A 17913-nucleotide genomic window follows, 5' to 3' on the forward strand; every position below is an offset into this window, starting at 1 on the left:
CCTTACGGTTTTATGCTCATAAGATACGGTCGCTTTTACACTCCTGTGCAGTTTTCTGGTTCTCTAAAGTTGGCTACACTGCTATTGGATTCGGAGAGCGGGAAGTGAGCTCAACAACCTTCTTCCACTTGTTATGTTTGTGAGTCCAAGTTTTATTTTATGTTTTGCTCAATGTGTTGCTGTGAAGCAGATATTATGGAATCTCTCTGTAGTTAATGAACATCAGTAGCCCCGTAGTATGAATGAATGAATGAATTTATTGAACTGAACATAACAGGCTTTCGCCCAGTTACAATGTTCCAATAAAATAAACTCTCACAGACTATTTATAGCTAGACACTAACTACTTACTACTTAACTACTTCTAAATCTACTTTGTAGCATCCTGCACATGGGCGGATCGTCAGCTCCACATGCAGCACACCACCTAACTAAACTAACTACTTTACTACATGAATATACTACTTAACTACTTCTAATCTATTTTGTAGCATCTTGCACATGTAGCCCCGTAGTACCTTCCAAGTTTTCCAGCGGCTGTGAAAGTGAGTTGTGAGTGTGACCATGAGTTCACTGAAGTGGCTGGGTTCAAAAAAACGTGCTGGGGATGAAGATGAAGAATCAAATAATACTAAAAATGTGCGTGATGGCTCAAGTAAAAACGAAACTGAATGGAGTTCTGAGAACATTAGTTTCATTAAAGACGTGAGTATAAAGACAGATCCTGGGTTAAATGTTGCTGAAACGTGTGATGCAGATTCAAGGGAGAATCTAGATTATGGTTCTACACCTTCTACCATCGACTGTGAAATTCAAGAACGTAGCTACCTCAAACAAGATTTTCCAGACTGTTAGAACGAGTCTCAGTACCGTTATTTTTTGTCAGAGAACACGTGGTTATTTGCAGAAAATAAAAATTTAGGCTGCAATATATGTAAAAATTAAGATTAGGAGTTTCTAAAGGGGCAGGACTTCAGCTAATGAATGCCAGATTCATCCCAACGGAAATAATATTAATAAACAAAAAACAAGCCTTCGGAAAAAATATTTGAGCACAAAAATTCGGAATCTCACAAGAAATCTATGTTAGAAGAATCAGAATCTAATAAAAAGATATTTGAAAGTTGCTTAGACACTATGAATGCCAAACACATAGAAAACACCGTTCGTGTATTTTGAACAGCACACTCAATTGCAAAAAGAAATATACCTTTTGTAGACCTAAAGGCTTATGCTGAACTTCAACAATTAAATGGTTTAGATATGGGGACGATTTCTTCATACAAATTTTAGTTGTGCTAATATTATTGAACACATTTAACAGGAAATGAGAAATAAAGTAGCAAACTCTATAACAGAAAATCAGAGGAGAATCAGCATTATGATTGACGAATCAACAACAGTTAGTATAAAATCTGTTTTAGTATTATGTTTGAGATGTGTTCCTTCAGATAATTCTGAAGTTGTTTCTTTTTTCTGGGACTTGGTATAACTTGAATCAACTACAGCAGATGTTATTAATCGAGAGATTTTGAAGAATCTTTCTTCATATGGCAGAATATTTAGTTGGTCTAGCATGTGATGGGGCCTCTGTAATGTTAGGAAGAAAAATGGAGTTGGAGCACAGTTTTTAAAATTATTTCCAGATATATCAATCTGGCACTGTTTCTGATACAAGAAATGAAGTTACAGGTGTTAACCACTTCTATTCTTTCTCTGACAAATTGCATTCTTTATACAGCATGTCTCCCAAAAATCAAAGGCAACTCAACATTTGTGCTGCTTCACTGCAACAAAGAGTTAAGAATGTTGGGAAAATATTTACAATAAGATGGGTAGCATCAAGCCAGAGAACTGTAAAAGCTGTCTTAGAAAACTATAGTGCACTAGTAAAACATTTTAGTGAGGCCAAAAATGACCACCAGAGAGACTCCAAAGAAAGGGGAAAATTCCAAAGTCTAGAAAATATGTTAATATGTGTAGAATTTCTAGAAAATATTGCAATTATTATATGATGCCTCTGACAGAGGCTCAAAATGCAATCAAGCGCACTATAAAATTGTTTGAATTTATGTGTAACTCAGCTTCTGGAGAATACTAAAGAACAGTTCTTAAAGCAGCAGAAAACAAAAAGTTTAGAAACATAGGATTACATGATTCTAAAAAAGTTGTAAAAATTGACAGAAAGCCGTTTTTCCGAAGTCTTGTGAACAATTTAAATAACAGGCTTATGGAAAATGTTTCCACATCATCTCATCTTTGTTTCAGCTCTAGTCAGCAGAGACATGAGAGAATAACAAAAGTTATCAGTGATTCAAAGGTACTATACAAAAATAATTGGCCATTCACTTCTGCTTTGGATATCTGCTACGGTAATGAGAGTGTTGGCAACCTTTGTAACGTTTTGCACATGTCAGACAAGAGGAAGTACATTAATGCTTTTAGAAATTATGTCGAGACCAAGGAAATTCCAGTGGAGCTGATGCCTTTAATTAAGACTGTACAGACCATTCCTATCTCTTCAGCGGAAGCTGAAAGAGCTTTCAGTACCGTGAATGAGATCCACACCGAAAAGAGAAATAGGCTGCTGGTTACAAGAACAAGCGGACTTATTCTCATAAACAGCGTTCGACTTCCTGTGCACATATTTAACCCACAACCATATGTCAAGTCATGGCTACGAAAGGGGAGACGTTCAGTTGATGAAAGAACTTGTCGGAAGCATGAGGCCGCTGATTTTGACACCCAATACGAGTCCATTTGTAAATTGGTGAATTTATAAGGTGAGTTCCTGTAAATATTTTGTTCCAACTAAATCACTGTGTATAGATAATACTAATTTAAAAACCTGGATTTATGCAGTCAAGAAATATTTGGAAATAAACAATACAAGAGAAGAAGCAACAGTAAGAAAGAGTTTTAGAAATAAAGTGTTAAAAATGGAAGGTTTCCAAGGTCGGGAGGGAAAGAATGAACAGGGTCAAAATGGCTCTAGGAGAGGAAAAGGGGACTTAGTATGCAGATGAAGAAGTATTAGAGGAAGAAGAAGGAACAACAAAGTATAAAGGATTGAAATTGTCACGTGGTCCCTAGAGTAGCCTAAAGAAAAAAAAATATTATTAATAACATTAATAATCCTACGGCCTCAGCAACCGTGTGCAGACATTTCAATCTGACGCCATCTGGCTGTCTGCTCGTCAACTTCAACGTTCTCTTTTACTCTAGGCCCAATAGATGGCAGAGTAAACAGAATTTCTCTTGGGCGTCTATGAATGGGTTTTAACGAATGTTGTTAGGTGAACACCAGAGATACTTTATTCCGCCCTTCAAAAATCCGACGACCTCTGCCCAGTTTGAACTCGCTAACTTGCGATCTGATGGCAGACACTCTCACATTGGTCCACAGAGGCAGCTATAGAGCCTGGTACAACTGATAACAGAAGGGTGAAAACGATTTTCCTGGTCAGTGGTTCAACATTTGATATGGGAAGCACAAGGAGAAGGAGAAGAAGAATATTATAATGTCACTTGCTTTCAGTAATAACTCACCGATTCCCCTTGGCAGGTGAGGTTGCTGTTCCAGCCACTGCTTTAAGTATTCAACATCTCTCTTCATACTTCCAGGAGTGATGCCCAATTCTGAGTAAATACAAGCCAGCTGTTCTGGCGTTGGAGGTTCTAGAATCATGTTGTGTGAAATAAGCCCCTGAAATTAAGAAAATGGTAGATAGATAGATAGATAGATAGATAGATAGATAGATAGATAGATAATTTATTTATACTGGCAAAGTTAGGAACAGCTGTCCCTGTCTTACACTTAACTAATTACATATTGTTGAAAAAGTAATCTATTATAAACTTAAACTATGTTGAGCTATTGAACTATAACTAACAGTAACTACCTGTACCTTAAAGTTACACAAGTCAATGAGAAATAGCACAATAATACAAAAAATGGTGTACAGGTTTTAATATATACATAAACAATAAAGTTTTAAAACAAAAGGAGAATTACTAAACAAAATAGAATTATCTGTGAAATATAACTCTTCCACTGTAAATTTCCACCCAAGTTTGGAAAGGTACCAGGGAAGGATAAAGTAGATGGGAGGAAGTGGATTTAAAAGAAATGAGGACGAGGAAGTAGGAAAGTGATTATGTCTTGCTGCCTTGCTATTTGTATCTTTTCATCAGATATTTTGCGGATGCTCTTTTAAATTTTCTAGAAGTAGTGGTCAGGCGACATCAGGAGCAGCCAACCCAATGCATAAACACATTTTAAGTGGCACACATAACGTAGTAACATACACCAATTTGGTAATATATCTTAGAACCCTATTAGTAAAAAAATACTGTGTTAATGGTCACTCTCAGGGCCCGGATGTTTATGTAATATCAAAATGCAAAATATGTACATAAAAATGTAGTAAATATCACATAAATATGTAATTAAACATGTAACATTCACAAAATATGTAGTAGTATTCTTTCTTTCTTTCTTTCTTTCTTTCTTTCTTTCTTTCTTTCTTTCTTTCTTTCTTTCTTTCTTTCTTTCTTTCTTAATGCGTTTATCCTCCAGGGTTGGCTTTTCACTCGGACTCAGCGAGGGATCCCACCTCTAACGCCTCAAGGGCAGTGTTCTGGAGCGTGCGACTTTGAGACTTTCGGCCGGGGGATTAAACTGGGAAAAAGGACCAGTACCTTGCCCATGCGCCCTCACCTGCTATGCTCAACAGCGGCCTTGTGGGGGATGGGAAGATTGGAAAGTTTAGACAAGGAAGAGCGAAGGAAGCGGCCGTGGCGTTAAGTTATGTACCATCCCGTCATTTGCCTGGAGGAGAAGTGGGAAACTATGGAAAACCACTTCGAGAATGGCTGAGGAGGGAATCGAACCCCCCTCTACTCAGTTGACCTCCCGAGGCTAAGTGGACCCCGTTTCAGCCCTCGTACCACTTTTCAAATTTGATGGCAAAGCCGGAAATTGAACCCGGGTCTCCGAGTTTGGCAGCTGATCACACTAACAACTGCACCACAGAGGCGGACGGTAATACTATGAATGCACTAAATTTACGAAAATGTTCGTATATTGCCTTGTGGTTAATATATGAGATAGTAAAATAGTTCTAAATGCCTCCATACTTTAGGACAACGTTATCCTTGTTGCTTTAGATAATTTACTTTATTTTATTTTCAAAATCTTCCTCCACTCGGAGGCTGCCTAATACAAAGAATACACATACAATTTCATTCATAAAATATAAAAAATAAGTAATTAATGTCTCAGTCTGGCGAATACAAGTGGTGTCTGAGTATCAAAAGAGAACCCCTGAGTGCTTTCAGCCCCCAATCGATGAACTCCTTAGTACTGATGTTGAAGACCTTCATCAGCTCTATCGTCTTCTTAGGGACTGTCCCTCTCGCACCGATCATGAGACGCCTCACTTCTACATCGTCCAGTTCGTATGTATTCTTATAGTACGGTACTGTAGGCTGATAGATAGACTTCTTTCTCGGTCCACTTCGTCTGGTTGGTCGGAGTGTGTTTCGAATCTTACTGTGGGGTCTAATATATATCCTTTCTTCCCTTTAATGGCGATCATATCTATCCTTCTCGTGCTGCCATTTACTCAAATGCCATGGACTTCCTCATGCACTAGAAATCCTTTCTCACGGAGCGTCTGTGCTATGGATGACCTGATGTTGTGATGTCTGGTGTTTCGAAGAGCTTCACCGAAGGCACAGGAACCCAAGACGTGAGGTAATGTTTCAATCTCACTACATCTTCTGCAGCGGTTACCATCAAGGGACCTTCCTGGTACACCTCTTACAGGTGCAACGTTACATGCCATTTTCAGCGCATCTCTCCACTCCGTGCTAGAAAGGCCATCGTGGTTTCTAACCCAGCGGTTTGCAGGAGGGAACTCCTTGTACAGACACCCTCCCTTCCTTTGCTTCTCAACTGGCACCATTTCTCAAATTCAGATTATCGCAACCTATTTCTGAGTTTCTTGGTGTCATACTCACCGTGCCTGTTCTTCATATCCTCAGTTTTATCATTTACGTTTAACTCAGTTAAGCATCTGTTAATTTCTTCATCTAGATTTCTAGTGGCTTCAATATATTGGTTCCCTTCCCGTTTCAGAATGTTGTAGCTGTTTATATTCTGAAGCAAGGCTTCCCAGCTTGTCCTAAAAACACCTAACCCTTTGTACCGTTTATCTGAGTAAATCATAGAATCAGGAGTGTCGGTAGGCAGGGATAAGATCTCCTTTAGTGTACTCTTAACAAGTTTATCAGCATCTTCCAAAAACCGTTGTGGTATTTTACTTGCAGGAACGCAGAGGAACTGGCAAGTCAACGTAGAGCAAACCGAACAATTGAGAATTGAGAATTTTTGATCCGGATGAAGCCAGGGACAGGATGATAACGAGGTGAGTTTCTGCTTAAGGAGTGTCATTGATTCCTTGGAATCAAATAACATAGTATCTGCATAATTTACCCCTAAGTATCTGACACATTCGTTCCTCGAAATACATTTAATCTCCATACCTTCTTCGACTGTAATAGCCCTTCGTTTATTTCTCCTCTACTGATATTAATAACTTTAGATTTTTCAGGGTTTATTGTTAGACCAAGTTCACGAAACCTTTGTAAAGCTACTTTCATCAGTTCTACTGCAGAATCTCGGCTTTTTCCTACAATAACCGTATCATCTGCGAAGCCTAATATTGTTAGAGGTTGAAGTCCGTTGGCAAGAGAATAACCATGCATGTCACATAGTTCTTTTTCACCGATTTCTCGAATGATCTGTTGTGAGATTGTATAAAACTGGTGACAATGGGAATCCTTGCATTACTCCACGGCGTAATTTAATGGGATTAGTTTTCTTGAAATTGGCCTGGATCTGAGTTGTATTATTCTCCTGAAGTTTGCAAATTATGTTGCTCAGCTTATTTGGCACATTTGACGTAGCCAATGTTTTCCTTAAATGTAAATGACCCACGTTATCGATAGCCTTGCTTATGTCTAGGAAGACCAGAGTAACATCTTGTTTGTTGTGTTTTGCTGAGTTAAGCACAGATCTGAGTAAAGCGGTGTTTATGATGGTACCAGGTGATTTGATGAATCCTCTGAATCCTCTTTGATGTTCGCTAAATTGGATGTAACTCCTTAATCTTACGTCAAAGACCTTTTCGATGACACGACGAAGGACTGAACATATAGTGATTGGCCTCCAGTCTAACAGTTCTGTTGGATCTCCAGTTTTAGGTAACAAAATGGTGCGCGCCTTTGTGAACAGTAATTGAACATGTCCAGTCTGTAACATTATCGTAGCAATTTTAGCTAAGATAGTTGATGCCATATCATCTTTGATAGCTCTGACTAGAACTCTGTCGGGTCCGGCTGACGTGTCGACAGCCATTCTTTTCATAACCAGGATTACCTCGTCCTTGTGCACCATTACGTCGAAGGTTTCGTCTTGCACAGCACGTTCCCTTTCAGTCAGCAGGTCGTAGTAATGTTCGCGTTCACAGTTGTTAGGTGTGGAAAAAATAGATGAAAAATGATTCTCAGTATCCTCGATATCAGCCGTACAGTGAGTTGTTTGGTAGTTCAGGGCGTTTCTGATGGCTTTTCTTCGCAGGTTGTAATAGAAATACTGCATTTCTTGATATCGGTACTTATTACGTCTCTTTTCTTTATCTCTTCATTTTTCTTGCCTCAAAGTATTTTTTGCCAGCTGTTTAGGACCTGGCAGGAGATCTGTGCTTCGGCTAAAAAAGCAGCGAATTCGTCGACAGACTTGTCGAACTGAACTGTGCTCATTTCATAAGAAAACTTAGAATTCCACTGATATAAGCTCTTTTATATTCGTCTATAGGTCCCCCTGGTTTTCTACCCTCATTTTGAGGGCGAAATTCTTCGTTATTGTATGTTTCGTCACCTTGTGAAGCGGCAGAGTGGATTATGATAGGCTGTCTCTGTACTATTATTTTGACAGTTATTTATTAAATTAAATAATTAAGGACCTAGGGTTCTGGGAGCCCAACCTCTGCAATAATAATGAGTCGGAGCATCCTTGGAATCCGTCCAGACTTAAGTTTAAACAGAAGTTTTTTGCAGGCACTTTGAATGTAAATTCGTTGTTGAAGGTTGGTGAACAGAAGGAATTAGAACTACTTCTAGATAGAAACGAAATTCAAATCTTAGCAGTACAAGAGACGAGATTTTTGGATGAGAATGTGACAGAAACTAAAGATTATCGAATCTCTAAAGGTAAACCTGCGATTAAAATTACGAATGGAATGCCACTCTTGGGAACAGCCTTTTATGTCCATAAGATATTATCAGACAATGTAACTGAATTCAAATCCCGCTCAGAACGGATATCTCTTTTAACAATGAACTGCAAAAATAAAAAATATACTTTTATTAACTGTCATGCACCAATAAATGAAGACAACAAAAAGAACCCAAATAAAGTAGGAGGAATTCTGGACACTCTTGGATGATGAATTACCTAACATTCCAAAATCAAATGTGGGAAGAGAGAGAATTTATAGACCAATAGTGGGAGAATATGCCGCACACCAAAGAACAAATATCAATGGAATGAGATTAATTACCATCTCTAAAAAATTTCAGCTGAAGTTAATGTCAACTTTCTTCAAGAAATTGCCAAGGTAAGCTAAAACATGGATTTCTCCAAATCCATTACTAGGTGAATTTCAACTGGATCATGTAGCTGTATCCAAAAGAAACATAAAAGAAATTATGAATGTCAAGGTAGTAAGAAGCAGAGAATTTTATTCCGATACTACTTGTCTAAAATCAAACTAAAATTATTACCCAACATAAATCAAAGAAGAAGGGAAAGAGTAAACAAATATAACACAAACACACTTCGAATTACACAAGAAACACTGGAATCATTTCAGGAAGAAATAAAAGTATCTCATCATGGGAAGTGGTAAGATTTATCTAAAGAAATAACCAATGCAGCCCAGAAAACATTTGGGCTAGTCAAACCTAAAAAGAAACCTTGGTGGAATCAAATATGTGAAGCTGCATTACAAGAGAGAATAAAACAATGGAAAAGTTTAAATCCTCTGGAAAGACTGAGCACTATCACCAATTCAAACATCAAAGGAAAGACATTGCTAGAATAATAAGGGGAGTTAAAAGAACTTTCGAAAAATCACAACTTATTGACCTGCAAGACAGTTTTGTTAAAAATAACTCTCAAAACTTCTACCAGACTTTTAAGAGTCAGTTAAAGGGGTATCAAGCACCTAGCTGAAGCTTCAAAGATGAAAATGGTAGACTTGGCCTAAGCAATGCTGAGAATTGTGAAATACTTGCGAAGCACTTTGATCAACTTTTAAACTGCCCTGAACCCGACCATAAGTTGGAATTCTCTCAAACAACTGAAAATCTGGAATAAGATATACCACCCACTGCTGAAGAAATTAAAGAAGTAATTAACAATCTGAAAATAATAAATCTAGTGGAGAAGACTCTATAACAGCTGAACTTTTCAAATGGTGTCAGTCAAAATCATTGAAGAGCTGCAGTTAATCTTTGAAGATATTTGGAGGACAGAGAGGATTCCAGAAGAATGGAAAGTGGCTCTAATACTCCCATTGCATAAAAGGGGACAAACAAAAGGTTGATACCGAGCTCGATAGCTGCAGTCGCTTAAATGCGGCCAGTATCCAGTATTCGGGAGATAGTAGGTTCGAACCCCACTGTCGGCAGCCCTGAAAATGGTTTTCCGTGGTTTCCCATTTTCACACCAGGCAAATGCTGGGGCTGTACCTTAATTAAGGCCACGGCCGCTTCCTTCCCACTCCCAGCCCTTCCCTGTCCCATCGTCGCCATAAGACCTATCTGTGTCGGTGCGACGTAAAGCAACTAGCAAAAAAAAAAAAAAAAAAAAAAAAGGTTGATAACTACAGAGGCATCTCTCTTCTGCAAATCGCATACAAGGTATTCTCAAAAATATTGCTGAATAGAGTATAAACATCACTTGACAAGCAACTGGGTGAATATCAAGCTGGATTTCGAAAAGGTAGATCTTGTTCAGAACAAATATTTAATTTAAAATCCATAATTCGTCATAGGATATTGAATTCAAAAGACATTGTTGTGACTTTTGTAGATTTTAAAAAGGCCTTTGACTCGGTTGATAGAGAAACCATAGATAAAACAATTCGTGAATTTGGAGTGAGAACTAAATTGGCAAACCTAATACGTGAAACCCTTACTGACACAATTTCAAAGGTGAAATTTATGGGTGAGAATCTAAACCTATTAAGATAAATACAGGGGTACGGCAAGGTGACGGTCTGTCACCCCTTCTATTCAACTGTGTTCTAGAGAAAATTGTAAGAATTTGGAACGTAAAGCTTAAAGAGCATAACATTTTGACGGTAACTTTAGGGAGAAAAAACAAAGGCATTGAAATAAATTGTCTACCATTTGCAGACGATTTCGCTATATTGTCAGAAAACCTTACAAGTGCAACAACACAAATCAATCTCTTGGAAGAAATAGCTAACAAGACAGGTTTGAGAATCTCCGTAGGAAAAACAAAATTTATTACAAACGTCAAGAATGCTCCAAAATTTTTGGCAACAGATATTGGTCCAATAGAAAGAGTAACGAAATTCAAATATCTGGAAGAAATAATTCAAGAAAATGGTTTGGACAAATCTGCAGTAGAAGAAAGGGTACACAAGATGGAAAGAGCATATGGTATCACAAAGAATTTTTATAACAAAAAGTGTCTATCTAAAAATCTTAAAATAAGGCACTACACTACAGTGGTGAAACCGGAATGCTTATATGCAAGTGAATGCCTGGTACTAAACTATAGATTAGATAAACTTGAGGTACTAGAAAGGAGAATCATGAGAAAAATCTTAGGCCCTGTGAAAACAACAGAAGTATGGAAATTAAGATCTAATGATGAAATATACAGGGACATAGAAAACATAACAGAAACCATAAGAAAAAGGAGATTGCAATATTTCGGACATATTTACAGAATGGATGATTCCAGATTAACAAAAAGGATTTTCAAGTACCTTTGGGACAAAGAGTCAAAAACTAGCTGCATTCAAGAAGTAAGGAAAGATTTAGAAAGAAATAATATAAGAGAAGAAGAAACTATGGACAGAGAAATTTTTAGAAAGAGGGTAGTAAGTATGGAAGGATTCCAAGGAAGAAGCCCGGTGCGAAGTGGTCCGAGGACAGAAGGAAACAATATAGTGAAAGGATGAAAGAATATTGGAAGGAGTGAAAGAGAAAACAACACAGTATGAAGAACTGAATTGAAATTGGAATGTGGTCCTTAGCAGGCCTCATCGGAAAGAAGAAAAAGAATTAAGGGCATACACAAAATACTTCGTGCGCTGTAAATCTCGGAGTATATGACTGTTTTCCCTCGGGGTCAGGTATGAAGGGAAATTAATCTTCGTAGGGAGTTTTTACGATCGGATGCCCCCTTCTGACGTCAACCTCAACAGAGGAGTTAAGGAGGGACCAACACCTTTGACCGACCAAAAATGCGATTTTTCAATTTATTTTTTCATTTAAAATTGAGTATTTATCTTTATAACAGTGCAGAAGTGTTGTTAATATCTCCAATACTTTCGGAGTTGAGACCAAAAACGTGAAGCTCTTTAACCCAAGCAAGCCCTTTATCGGTAAGTTTGTTGCTCGTTTTCCGTAACTTGTTTTTCACAACCGTTTCCCTGATAACTCTGAAAGTTTTTGACATTTTTGCATGCATGTATCTATACTAATATTATAAAGAGAAAAAGATTTGTATGTTTGCAAATTTGTTTGTAATGGATAAACTCAAAAACTACTGAACTGATTAAAAAAATCATTTCATCTATAGAAAGTTACATTACCGCTGAGTAACATGCGCTGTGTTTCATTTTCATAACATTTAGAGATCCCTACGAAAACTGAAATAATGTAACGCAAGGTATCAAAAATTTCGCTATGAAAGTCATTATTTGGCGTGCGATGCGAAAATGATTGATGATATATAAAATAATATGCTTCATGTTTATGTTACTCATAACCATCCACAAAGAAGTCAGGTGGTCAATATGTCTAACCATTATGGTTAAGTCACATTTACCGCTTTTTTTAATTACCAGGCTGATCGCGAGTCCCGTACTTTCTACTTACAATTGTCCCGCATGCAGTAGTGACGCATGGAATGCCTAATCACCTGTTTTCGAAAGAGTGCTAAAACGTGTCGTATTGTGAATGTTCTGAAACAACTAGCAGTCATTTTACTGCACACGTTCCATAACAGGGTGTATTTGTGAATACGTCAAACGTGCAGAAAAGAAAATATAATAACTTATTAATTTTACACGTGTAGAAATTCCACTCTATAAAAAACAAAAACTACCGGGCGAGTTGGCCGTGCGCGTAGAGGCGCGCGGCTGTGAGCTTGCATCCGGGAGATAGTAGGTTCGAATCCCACTATCGGCAGCCCTGAAGATGGTTTTCCGTGGTTTCCCATTTTCACACCAGGCAAATGCTGGGGCTGTACCTTAATTAAGGCCACGGCCGCTTCCTTCCAAATCCCAGGCCTTTCCTATCCCATCGTCGCCATAAGACCTATCTGTGTCGGTGCGACGTAAAGCCCCTAGCAAAAAAAAAACTAATACTGTTCGGTGAAGTACGTGTGTAGAAGGCAGACGTATGTTTGGAGCGTCGGCTGCATTCTCACCAGATTCTCCTCAGCTTGAAATGATGCCTGTGTATTCGTCGTTGCTGAACATAGTGGCCATTACCGATATGCAGAGAGAAAATGTTGTGCTCGTGTACACTAGTACATACACCAGCCTAGTACTATGCTGTCGTAAATTAGTTTTACTAATCTAAGGGGTTGCATTACACGGGTAGCGCTGAGGAACACGCTGCCAGCGACCGTCCGCTTGTTATCTCTTCATATTCTGACGCAACCTCCCTGCTGGCAGTAGTGCCCCTGTGAAAATAAGTTAGTAGATATCCCATTCATCATTTGTGCATGCAGGATATTTATAAGTAGCAAGTACGGCGCTCGCGAGCCGCCTGGAATATAGATGTCATCGTATGTATGTGTATATGTATTGCATCTCCTCCTAAACTACTGGAGCGATTTCAACGCGTGGAGGTAAGACACCCCTAGCACCCTTAGGGGCGGGGGGCGAGAGGATGAGATATAAAAATAATTGAAAATAGGGCCCAATTAATACCTTTCGGGTGTTATTGAGATGAATAGTGACACTTTGGATGTCTTTAAAGTCAAAGTTCAGCCCCCTTTGGAGTGGGTGGAAAAAGGGGGTGAGATATAAAATTAATCTAAAATAGACTCGAATCTATAGTTTTCGGGGTCGTTGAGATGAATAGTGACACTCCGGAATTTTTTAGGTCCAAGTTCAGCCGCCGGATTTTTTAAAGTCTAAGTTCAGCCCTCTTTGATTTCTAGGTCGTTGACATGAATAGTGACACTCCAGATTTTTTAAAGTCCAATTTCAGCCTTTTTTCGCATATGGAGTGAGAAAATGTCCAAAAGGAAATGTCCAATATGACCGAGATAATGGAATTATGTGTGTGTTCCAGCATAACTCTCAATTAAATTTGATAAAAGTATGAATAACTATGTGGGAAACATTTGTGGGAGTATGAGACCCCAACCCCCTAGGGTAAGGATGAAATGTAAAAATAATCGAAAACCACCTATAATTGTGTAGAATCCATAGTTTTTGGGGTAGCAGAGATGAACTGTGACGCTCTGGATGCCGTTTAAGTAAAAGTTTATTCCCAATCGACAGGAGTGTTATAACGGATGCAGAAAAGAAAATGTACAAAATGACCGTGTTTATGGGCGAATGTGTCTACATTTTAGCGTACCTCTCAACCAGACTTGGTACACATATGACTTACCATGTGGGGCTGAGTTCGGATTGAACGTAAATACTCTAAAATTAACTGATTCTAGTACATGTTGTAGGTATAACATTACTGATCGTAATTTTATTGATTTCGTATGGCGTAAAGAGGGTACAGAGAAACTATATATATATACACACTTAAAACTACTTAAAGTAGATAGAACAACAATCGTAATAAAAAAGAATCATAGATAAATATTCGAGTGTTTGGAAATGATCATGGAAAGGGCAAAATAGTGGCCATGATACACCGCCATTTTGAATAACTGATCATATATAATTACATAGGTATATGTGATTTCTAAATATATAGGCGTGTTATTAAGGAATAATGTGTGTGTCACACTAAGTTTCCTTTTAGTATTCATTTCCATTGCTGCGGAAAAGAAAAGTTTAATACACCCCATTTTTCTATGTTCAAAGGTGTAGGTCCCTCGTTAATGAGCTGAAATGAATAGCGTGATATATGACAGCAAAAAGGGATGGCGTGAAACCTGATGCCGGCGGGCGATTTTCTTACAGTTTGATTTACGTCGCACCGGCACAGATAGGCAACGATGGGATAGGAAAAGTCTAGGAGTGGGGAGGAAGGGAGCGTGGCCTTAATTACTGTAAAGCCCCAGTATTTGCGTAGCGCAGGGCCTCTAAAACGCCCAAAATCTCATGCGTGCAAACCGAGGTGCTGAGGTTCTATGCACCGTATATCGGTCCGACTCGGACCAGCGTTTCGTCCCGGGGCGACTCGGCTAAACTCGGCTCAACTCTCCTTGGATGGTGGAGCGCTGCAGAGCAAGTGAGGAAGGGGGAGACAGGTAGAGGAAGCGAGACAGCGTAGGGAAAGACAGAGGCAGAGCTGTTGCTCGAAATCGAGGAGTGGGGGTTTGCACTCTGGTCGAACTAGCGAAAACGCATCATGCGTATCCATGCACTCTGATAAGCCCTGCCCTATTGTTAAATTGGGACACCACGGAAAACCATCTTTAGGTCTGCTGACAGCGGAGTTCGAACCCACTGACTCTCGGATGCAAGTAGACGCAAACCGAGCAGTAACACGAATCACCATCAACAGCGTTATACGTCCACACTCCAAACGAACACTGAGGAGAGGTCTGGCTTTTGGCACAGTCCAAGCGGGCTTCCAGTCCTGGTGATAGCGCCGTAGTTGTGAAGTAGTGTGCTAATAGATGTAAATAATATAAACTATCTTCTAGTACTGAAAATTGCTTCACTATGTCCTTTATTCGGGAGATAGTGGGCTCGAACTCCACTGTCGGCACCCTGAAGATGGTTTTCCATAGTTTTCCATTTTCAGACCAGGAAAATGCTGGGGCTGTTAAGAACACGGTCGCTTCCTTCCTACTCCAAGCCCGTCGTCATAAGAATTACGCGTGTCAGTGTGACGTAAAGCAAATTGTAAAAAAAAGTAGTTTTCTTTAGTGAAACCTTCTCCCCCACATTGAAAAAAAAAAATACTCCGCTCCGCCATGCGTACCCAGTCTTGGTATTCTTTAGGCCTGCAAGATCCCGGTGCCTTAAAATTATACTTTACATTGTTCTTCCAATCTTAGATTCCTCTTCCTCTATTTGGTCCTCATCTGTTACAACTAAACGTTTCTAAATTGAACTTCGATTCTTGACCAAATCGGACATTTTAAACCAACTCGAACTGAGAAACCGCTTAACAGTTCTCCGACCTGTTTTATCTACATAAGATAATGAATGTATAAATTCAACACGTTACTGACCTATTTCCCAATCGATCTTCCCTCGCGCTAACTGCGTAACCTCTACTGTATTTGCAACAAGTGTCTCGCCGACGCCTCGAATTGCAGTAGAGTGCCTTCATTCACCGAGTGGCTACCCTCGGTAACTCTCTTCCAAACATATCCATATTCAAGCAAATTGTTAGAAGATTTATTTAGTTTCGACCCTGCTTTCCCTTTCCCTACCTGGCCTTGTTATAGCCGACATAAATACTGTATGTCTTACTGCTGGTGATCATCTGAGAATATGCGTCACGAAATTACCGATACAAGTGTGTGACGCGGTGTTACCTAGCAACCGTGCAGGCTGTATTGTGAAGTATTGATGGAAGGCCAGGACTCAGAGACATATTATCAAAGAGGGGCTTCGAGTAGAGATGGTCGATGTGATCTTGCAGGCTGTGATGTGAATTAATGATGAATGGCCATGAATGAGAGACATATTATCCAAGAGGAACGTAGAGTTCAGATGGGCGATGTGATCTTGCACGCTGTGATGTGAAGTAATGATGAATGGCCATGAATGAGAGACATATTATCCAAGAGGAACGTAGAGTTCAGATGGGCGATGTGATCTTGCACGCTGTGATGTGAAGTAATGATGAATGGCCATGAATGAGAGACATATTATCCAAGAGGAACGTAGAGTTCATATGGGCGATGTGATGTTGCAGGCTGTGATGTCACTGGAAACCTTCAGACTGAACAGATAAATAGGAACACGGATAATACTACTTTTTATTTACTGATATTAGAAGATTGCCTATTTTATTGCAACCTGTTTGATGAAATCACCGTTAATATTATTAATATGAACATGATCAACTATTCTCTCCTTACTTCCATTCACATATCGTTATGTACGAGTACAAAATTGTTTTTCTGGATATATCAACTTATTTCCTTGTTTCACCTGGACTAGCCAATTATTTCCTCAATACAGTAATATTTCACATCCCCATATTGTGTGACCTGTTAGCTTTTCCCCCAGGTTGGTTAAATCACTTAAGGGTTCTCATATTCAGCCACCAGAGAGCATCATAATCCACATAATCAAGCATCTCGTCTCCTTACTCCCAAGTCTTCCCTGCCCAAAGTTTGCAACATTTTCGTAGCACTACTCCTTTGTCTGAAATCACCCAGAACAAATCCCCTTTGAATTTTGTTCTGTTCTCGTATCAAGTAGTCCTGGTGAGGGTTCCATACACTGGAGCTTATTCGTTATACGCCCTCTCCTTTGCATCCTTACTACAACCCCTAAATACTCTCACAACCATGTGAAGATGTTTTTAATCTTTCATAACAACGGCGTTAATATGATTTCCCCATTGAAAATCATTCATTATGTTAACACCTAGGTAGTTACAGTGTTCCCCACGAGGTACTGTCACGCCAACACACCGTACGAAATATTTTTTACACTCACAACTATGAGGTGAAAAAATTATTACTGGTATATTTGATATATAATAAGTTAATAACATATTTACAACAGATTTGTGATGCATTTGACCATACTGGTGAGCAAAAAGTGAAAAATTCAGGAGTGTTCAAAAACGCTATATCATGCACTGTAGGCTATTTAAGTACAAATGTTACCCCAGTACAGTATATGAGAGGAAGTGTTGTTTATTACTCGTAAGAACACAGAAAACAAATAAATTGATTTTTAAAAGATTAAAAGATATTTAATACACTGATGGAACTGGAAAATAATAGCTTGCTGAAATGGACAGGTCATGTCCACAGTTCAACTGATGTGATAGCATTTTGCATTCTTTTTCAAACAAAGTGCTGCTCAGTAATGGCCATCCATCAATGGCTGTTAATTTCAGATGACCACCAGCCATAAGACTTTTTTTAATGCTATTTGTTCGAGGTGTCGACCTACTTGCACCATATGTGAGGAACCTGCGTGTATTTTGTATTTGGTGGAAATGTAAAGTTTTGAATGTGAGGAAAGGAACCTTAAGGACGACACAAACAGCCAGTCCCCAGGCCAGGGATATTAATCACTTACAATCAAAAGCCCCTGACCCGGCCGGGAATCGAACCCGGGACCGGCGGGTGACAGGCGGACGCGTTACCCCCTACACCGCGGGGCCGGACAGCCATAAGACATAAATTGCACGGTTGTTAGGTAACGCTGTTTGGCCATCCATCCATACTTCACATGGCAACCT

The 17913-nt window shown here is 39.1% G+C and overlaps 1 protein-coding gene across 1 annotated transcript in view; it reads right to left on the minus strand.

Annotated features, from left to right (window-relative positions):
- The window catches only part of LOC136873280 (alpha-tocopherol transfer protein-like), a 145188-nt gene that overhangs the window by 113642 nt on the left and 13633 nt on the right, over positions 1 to 17913 (minus strand). The window contains exon 2 of the mRNA XM_067146692.2: positions 3550 to 3706. Coding sequence (XP_067002793.2) covers positions 3550 to 3688 — 139 coding nt within the window. The 5' untranslated portion in view covers positions 3689 to 3706. The remainder of the gene's footprint in view (positions 1 to 3549; positions 3707 to 17913) is intronic.

Source organism: Anabrus simplex, chromosome 1 (assembly GCF_040414725.1).
Source record: "Anabrus simplex isolate iqAnaSimp1 chromosome 1, ASM4041472v1, whole genome shotgun sequence".
Taxonomy (NCBI): domain Eukaryota; kingdom Metazoa; phylum Arthropoda; class Insecta; order Orthoptera; family Tettigoniidae; genus Anabrus; species Anabrus simplex.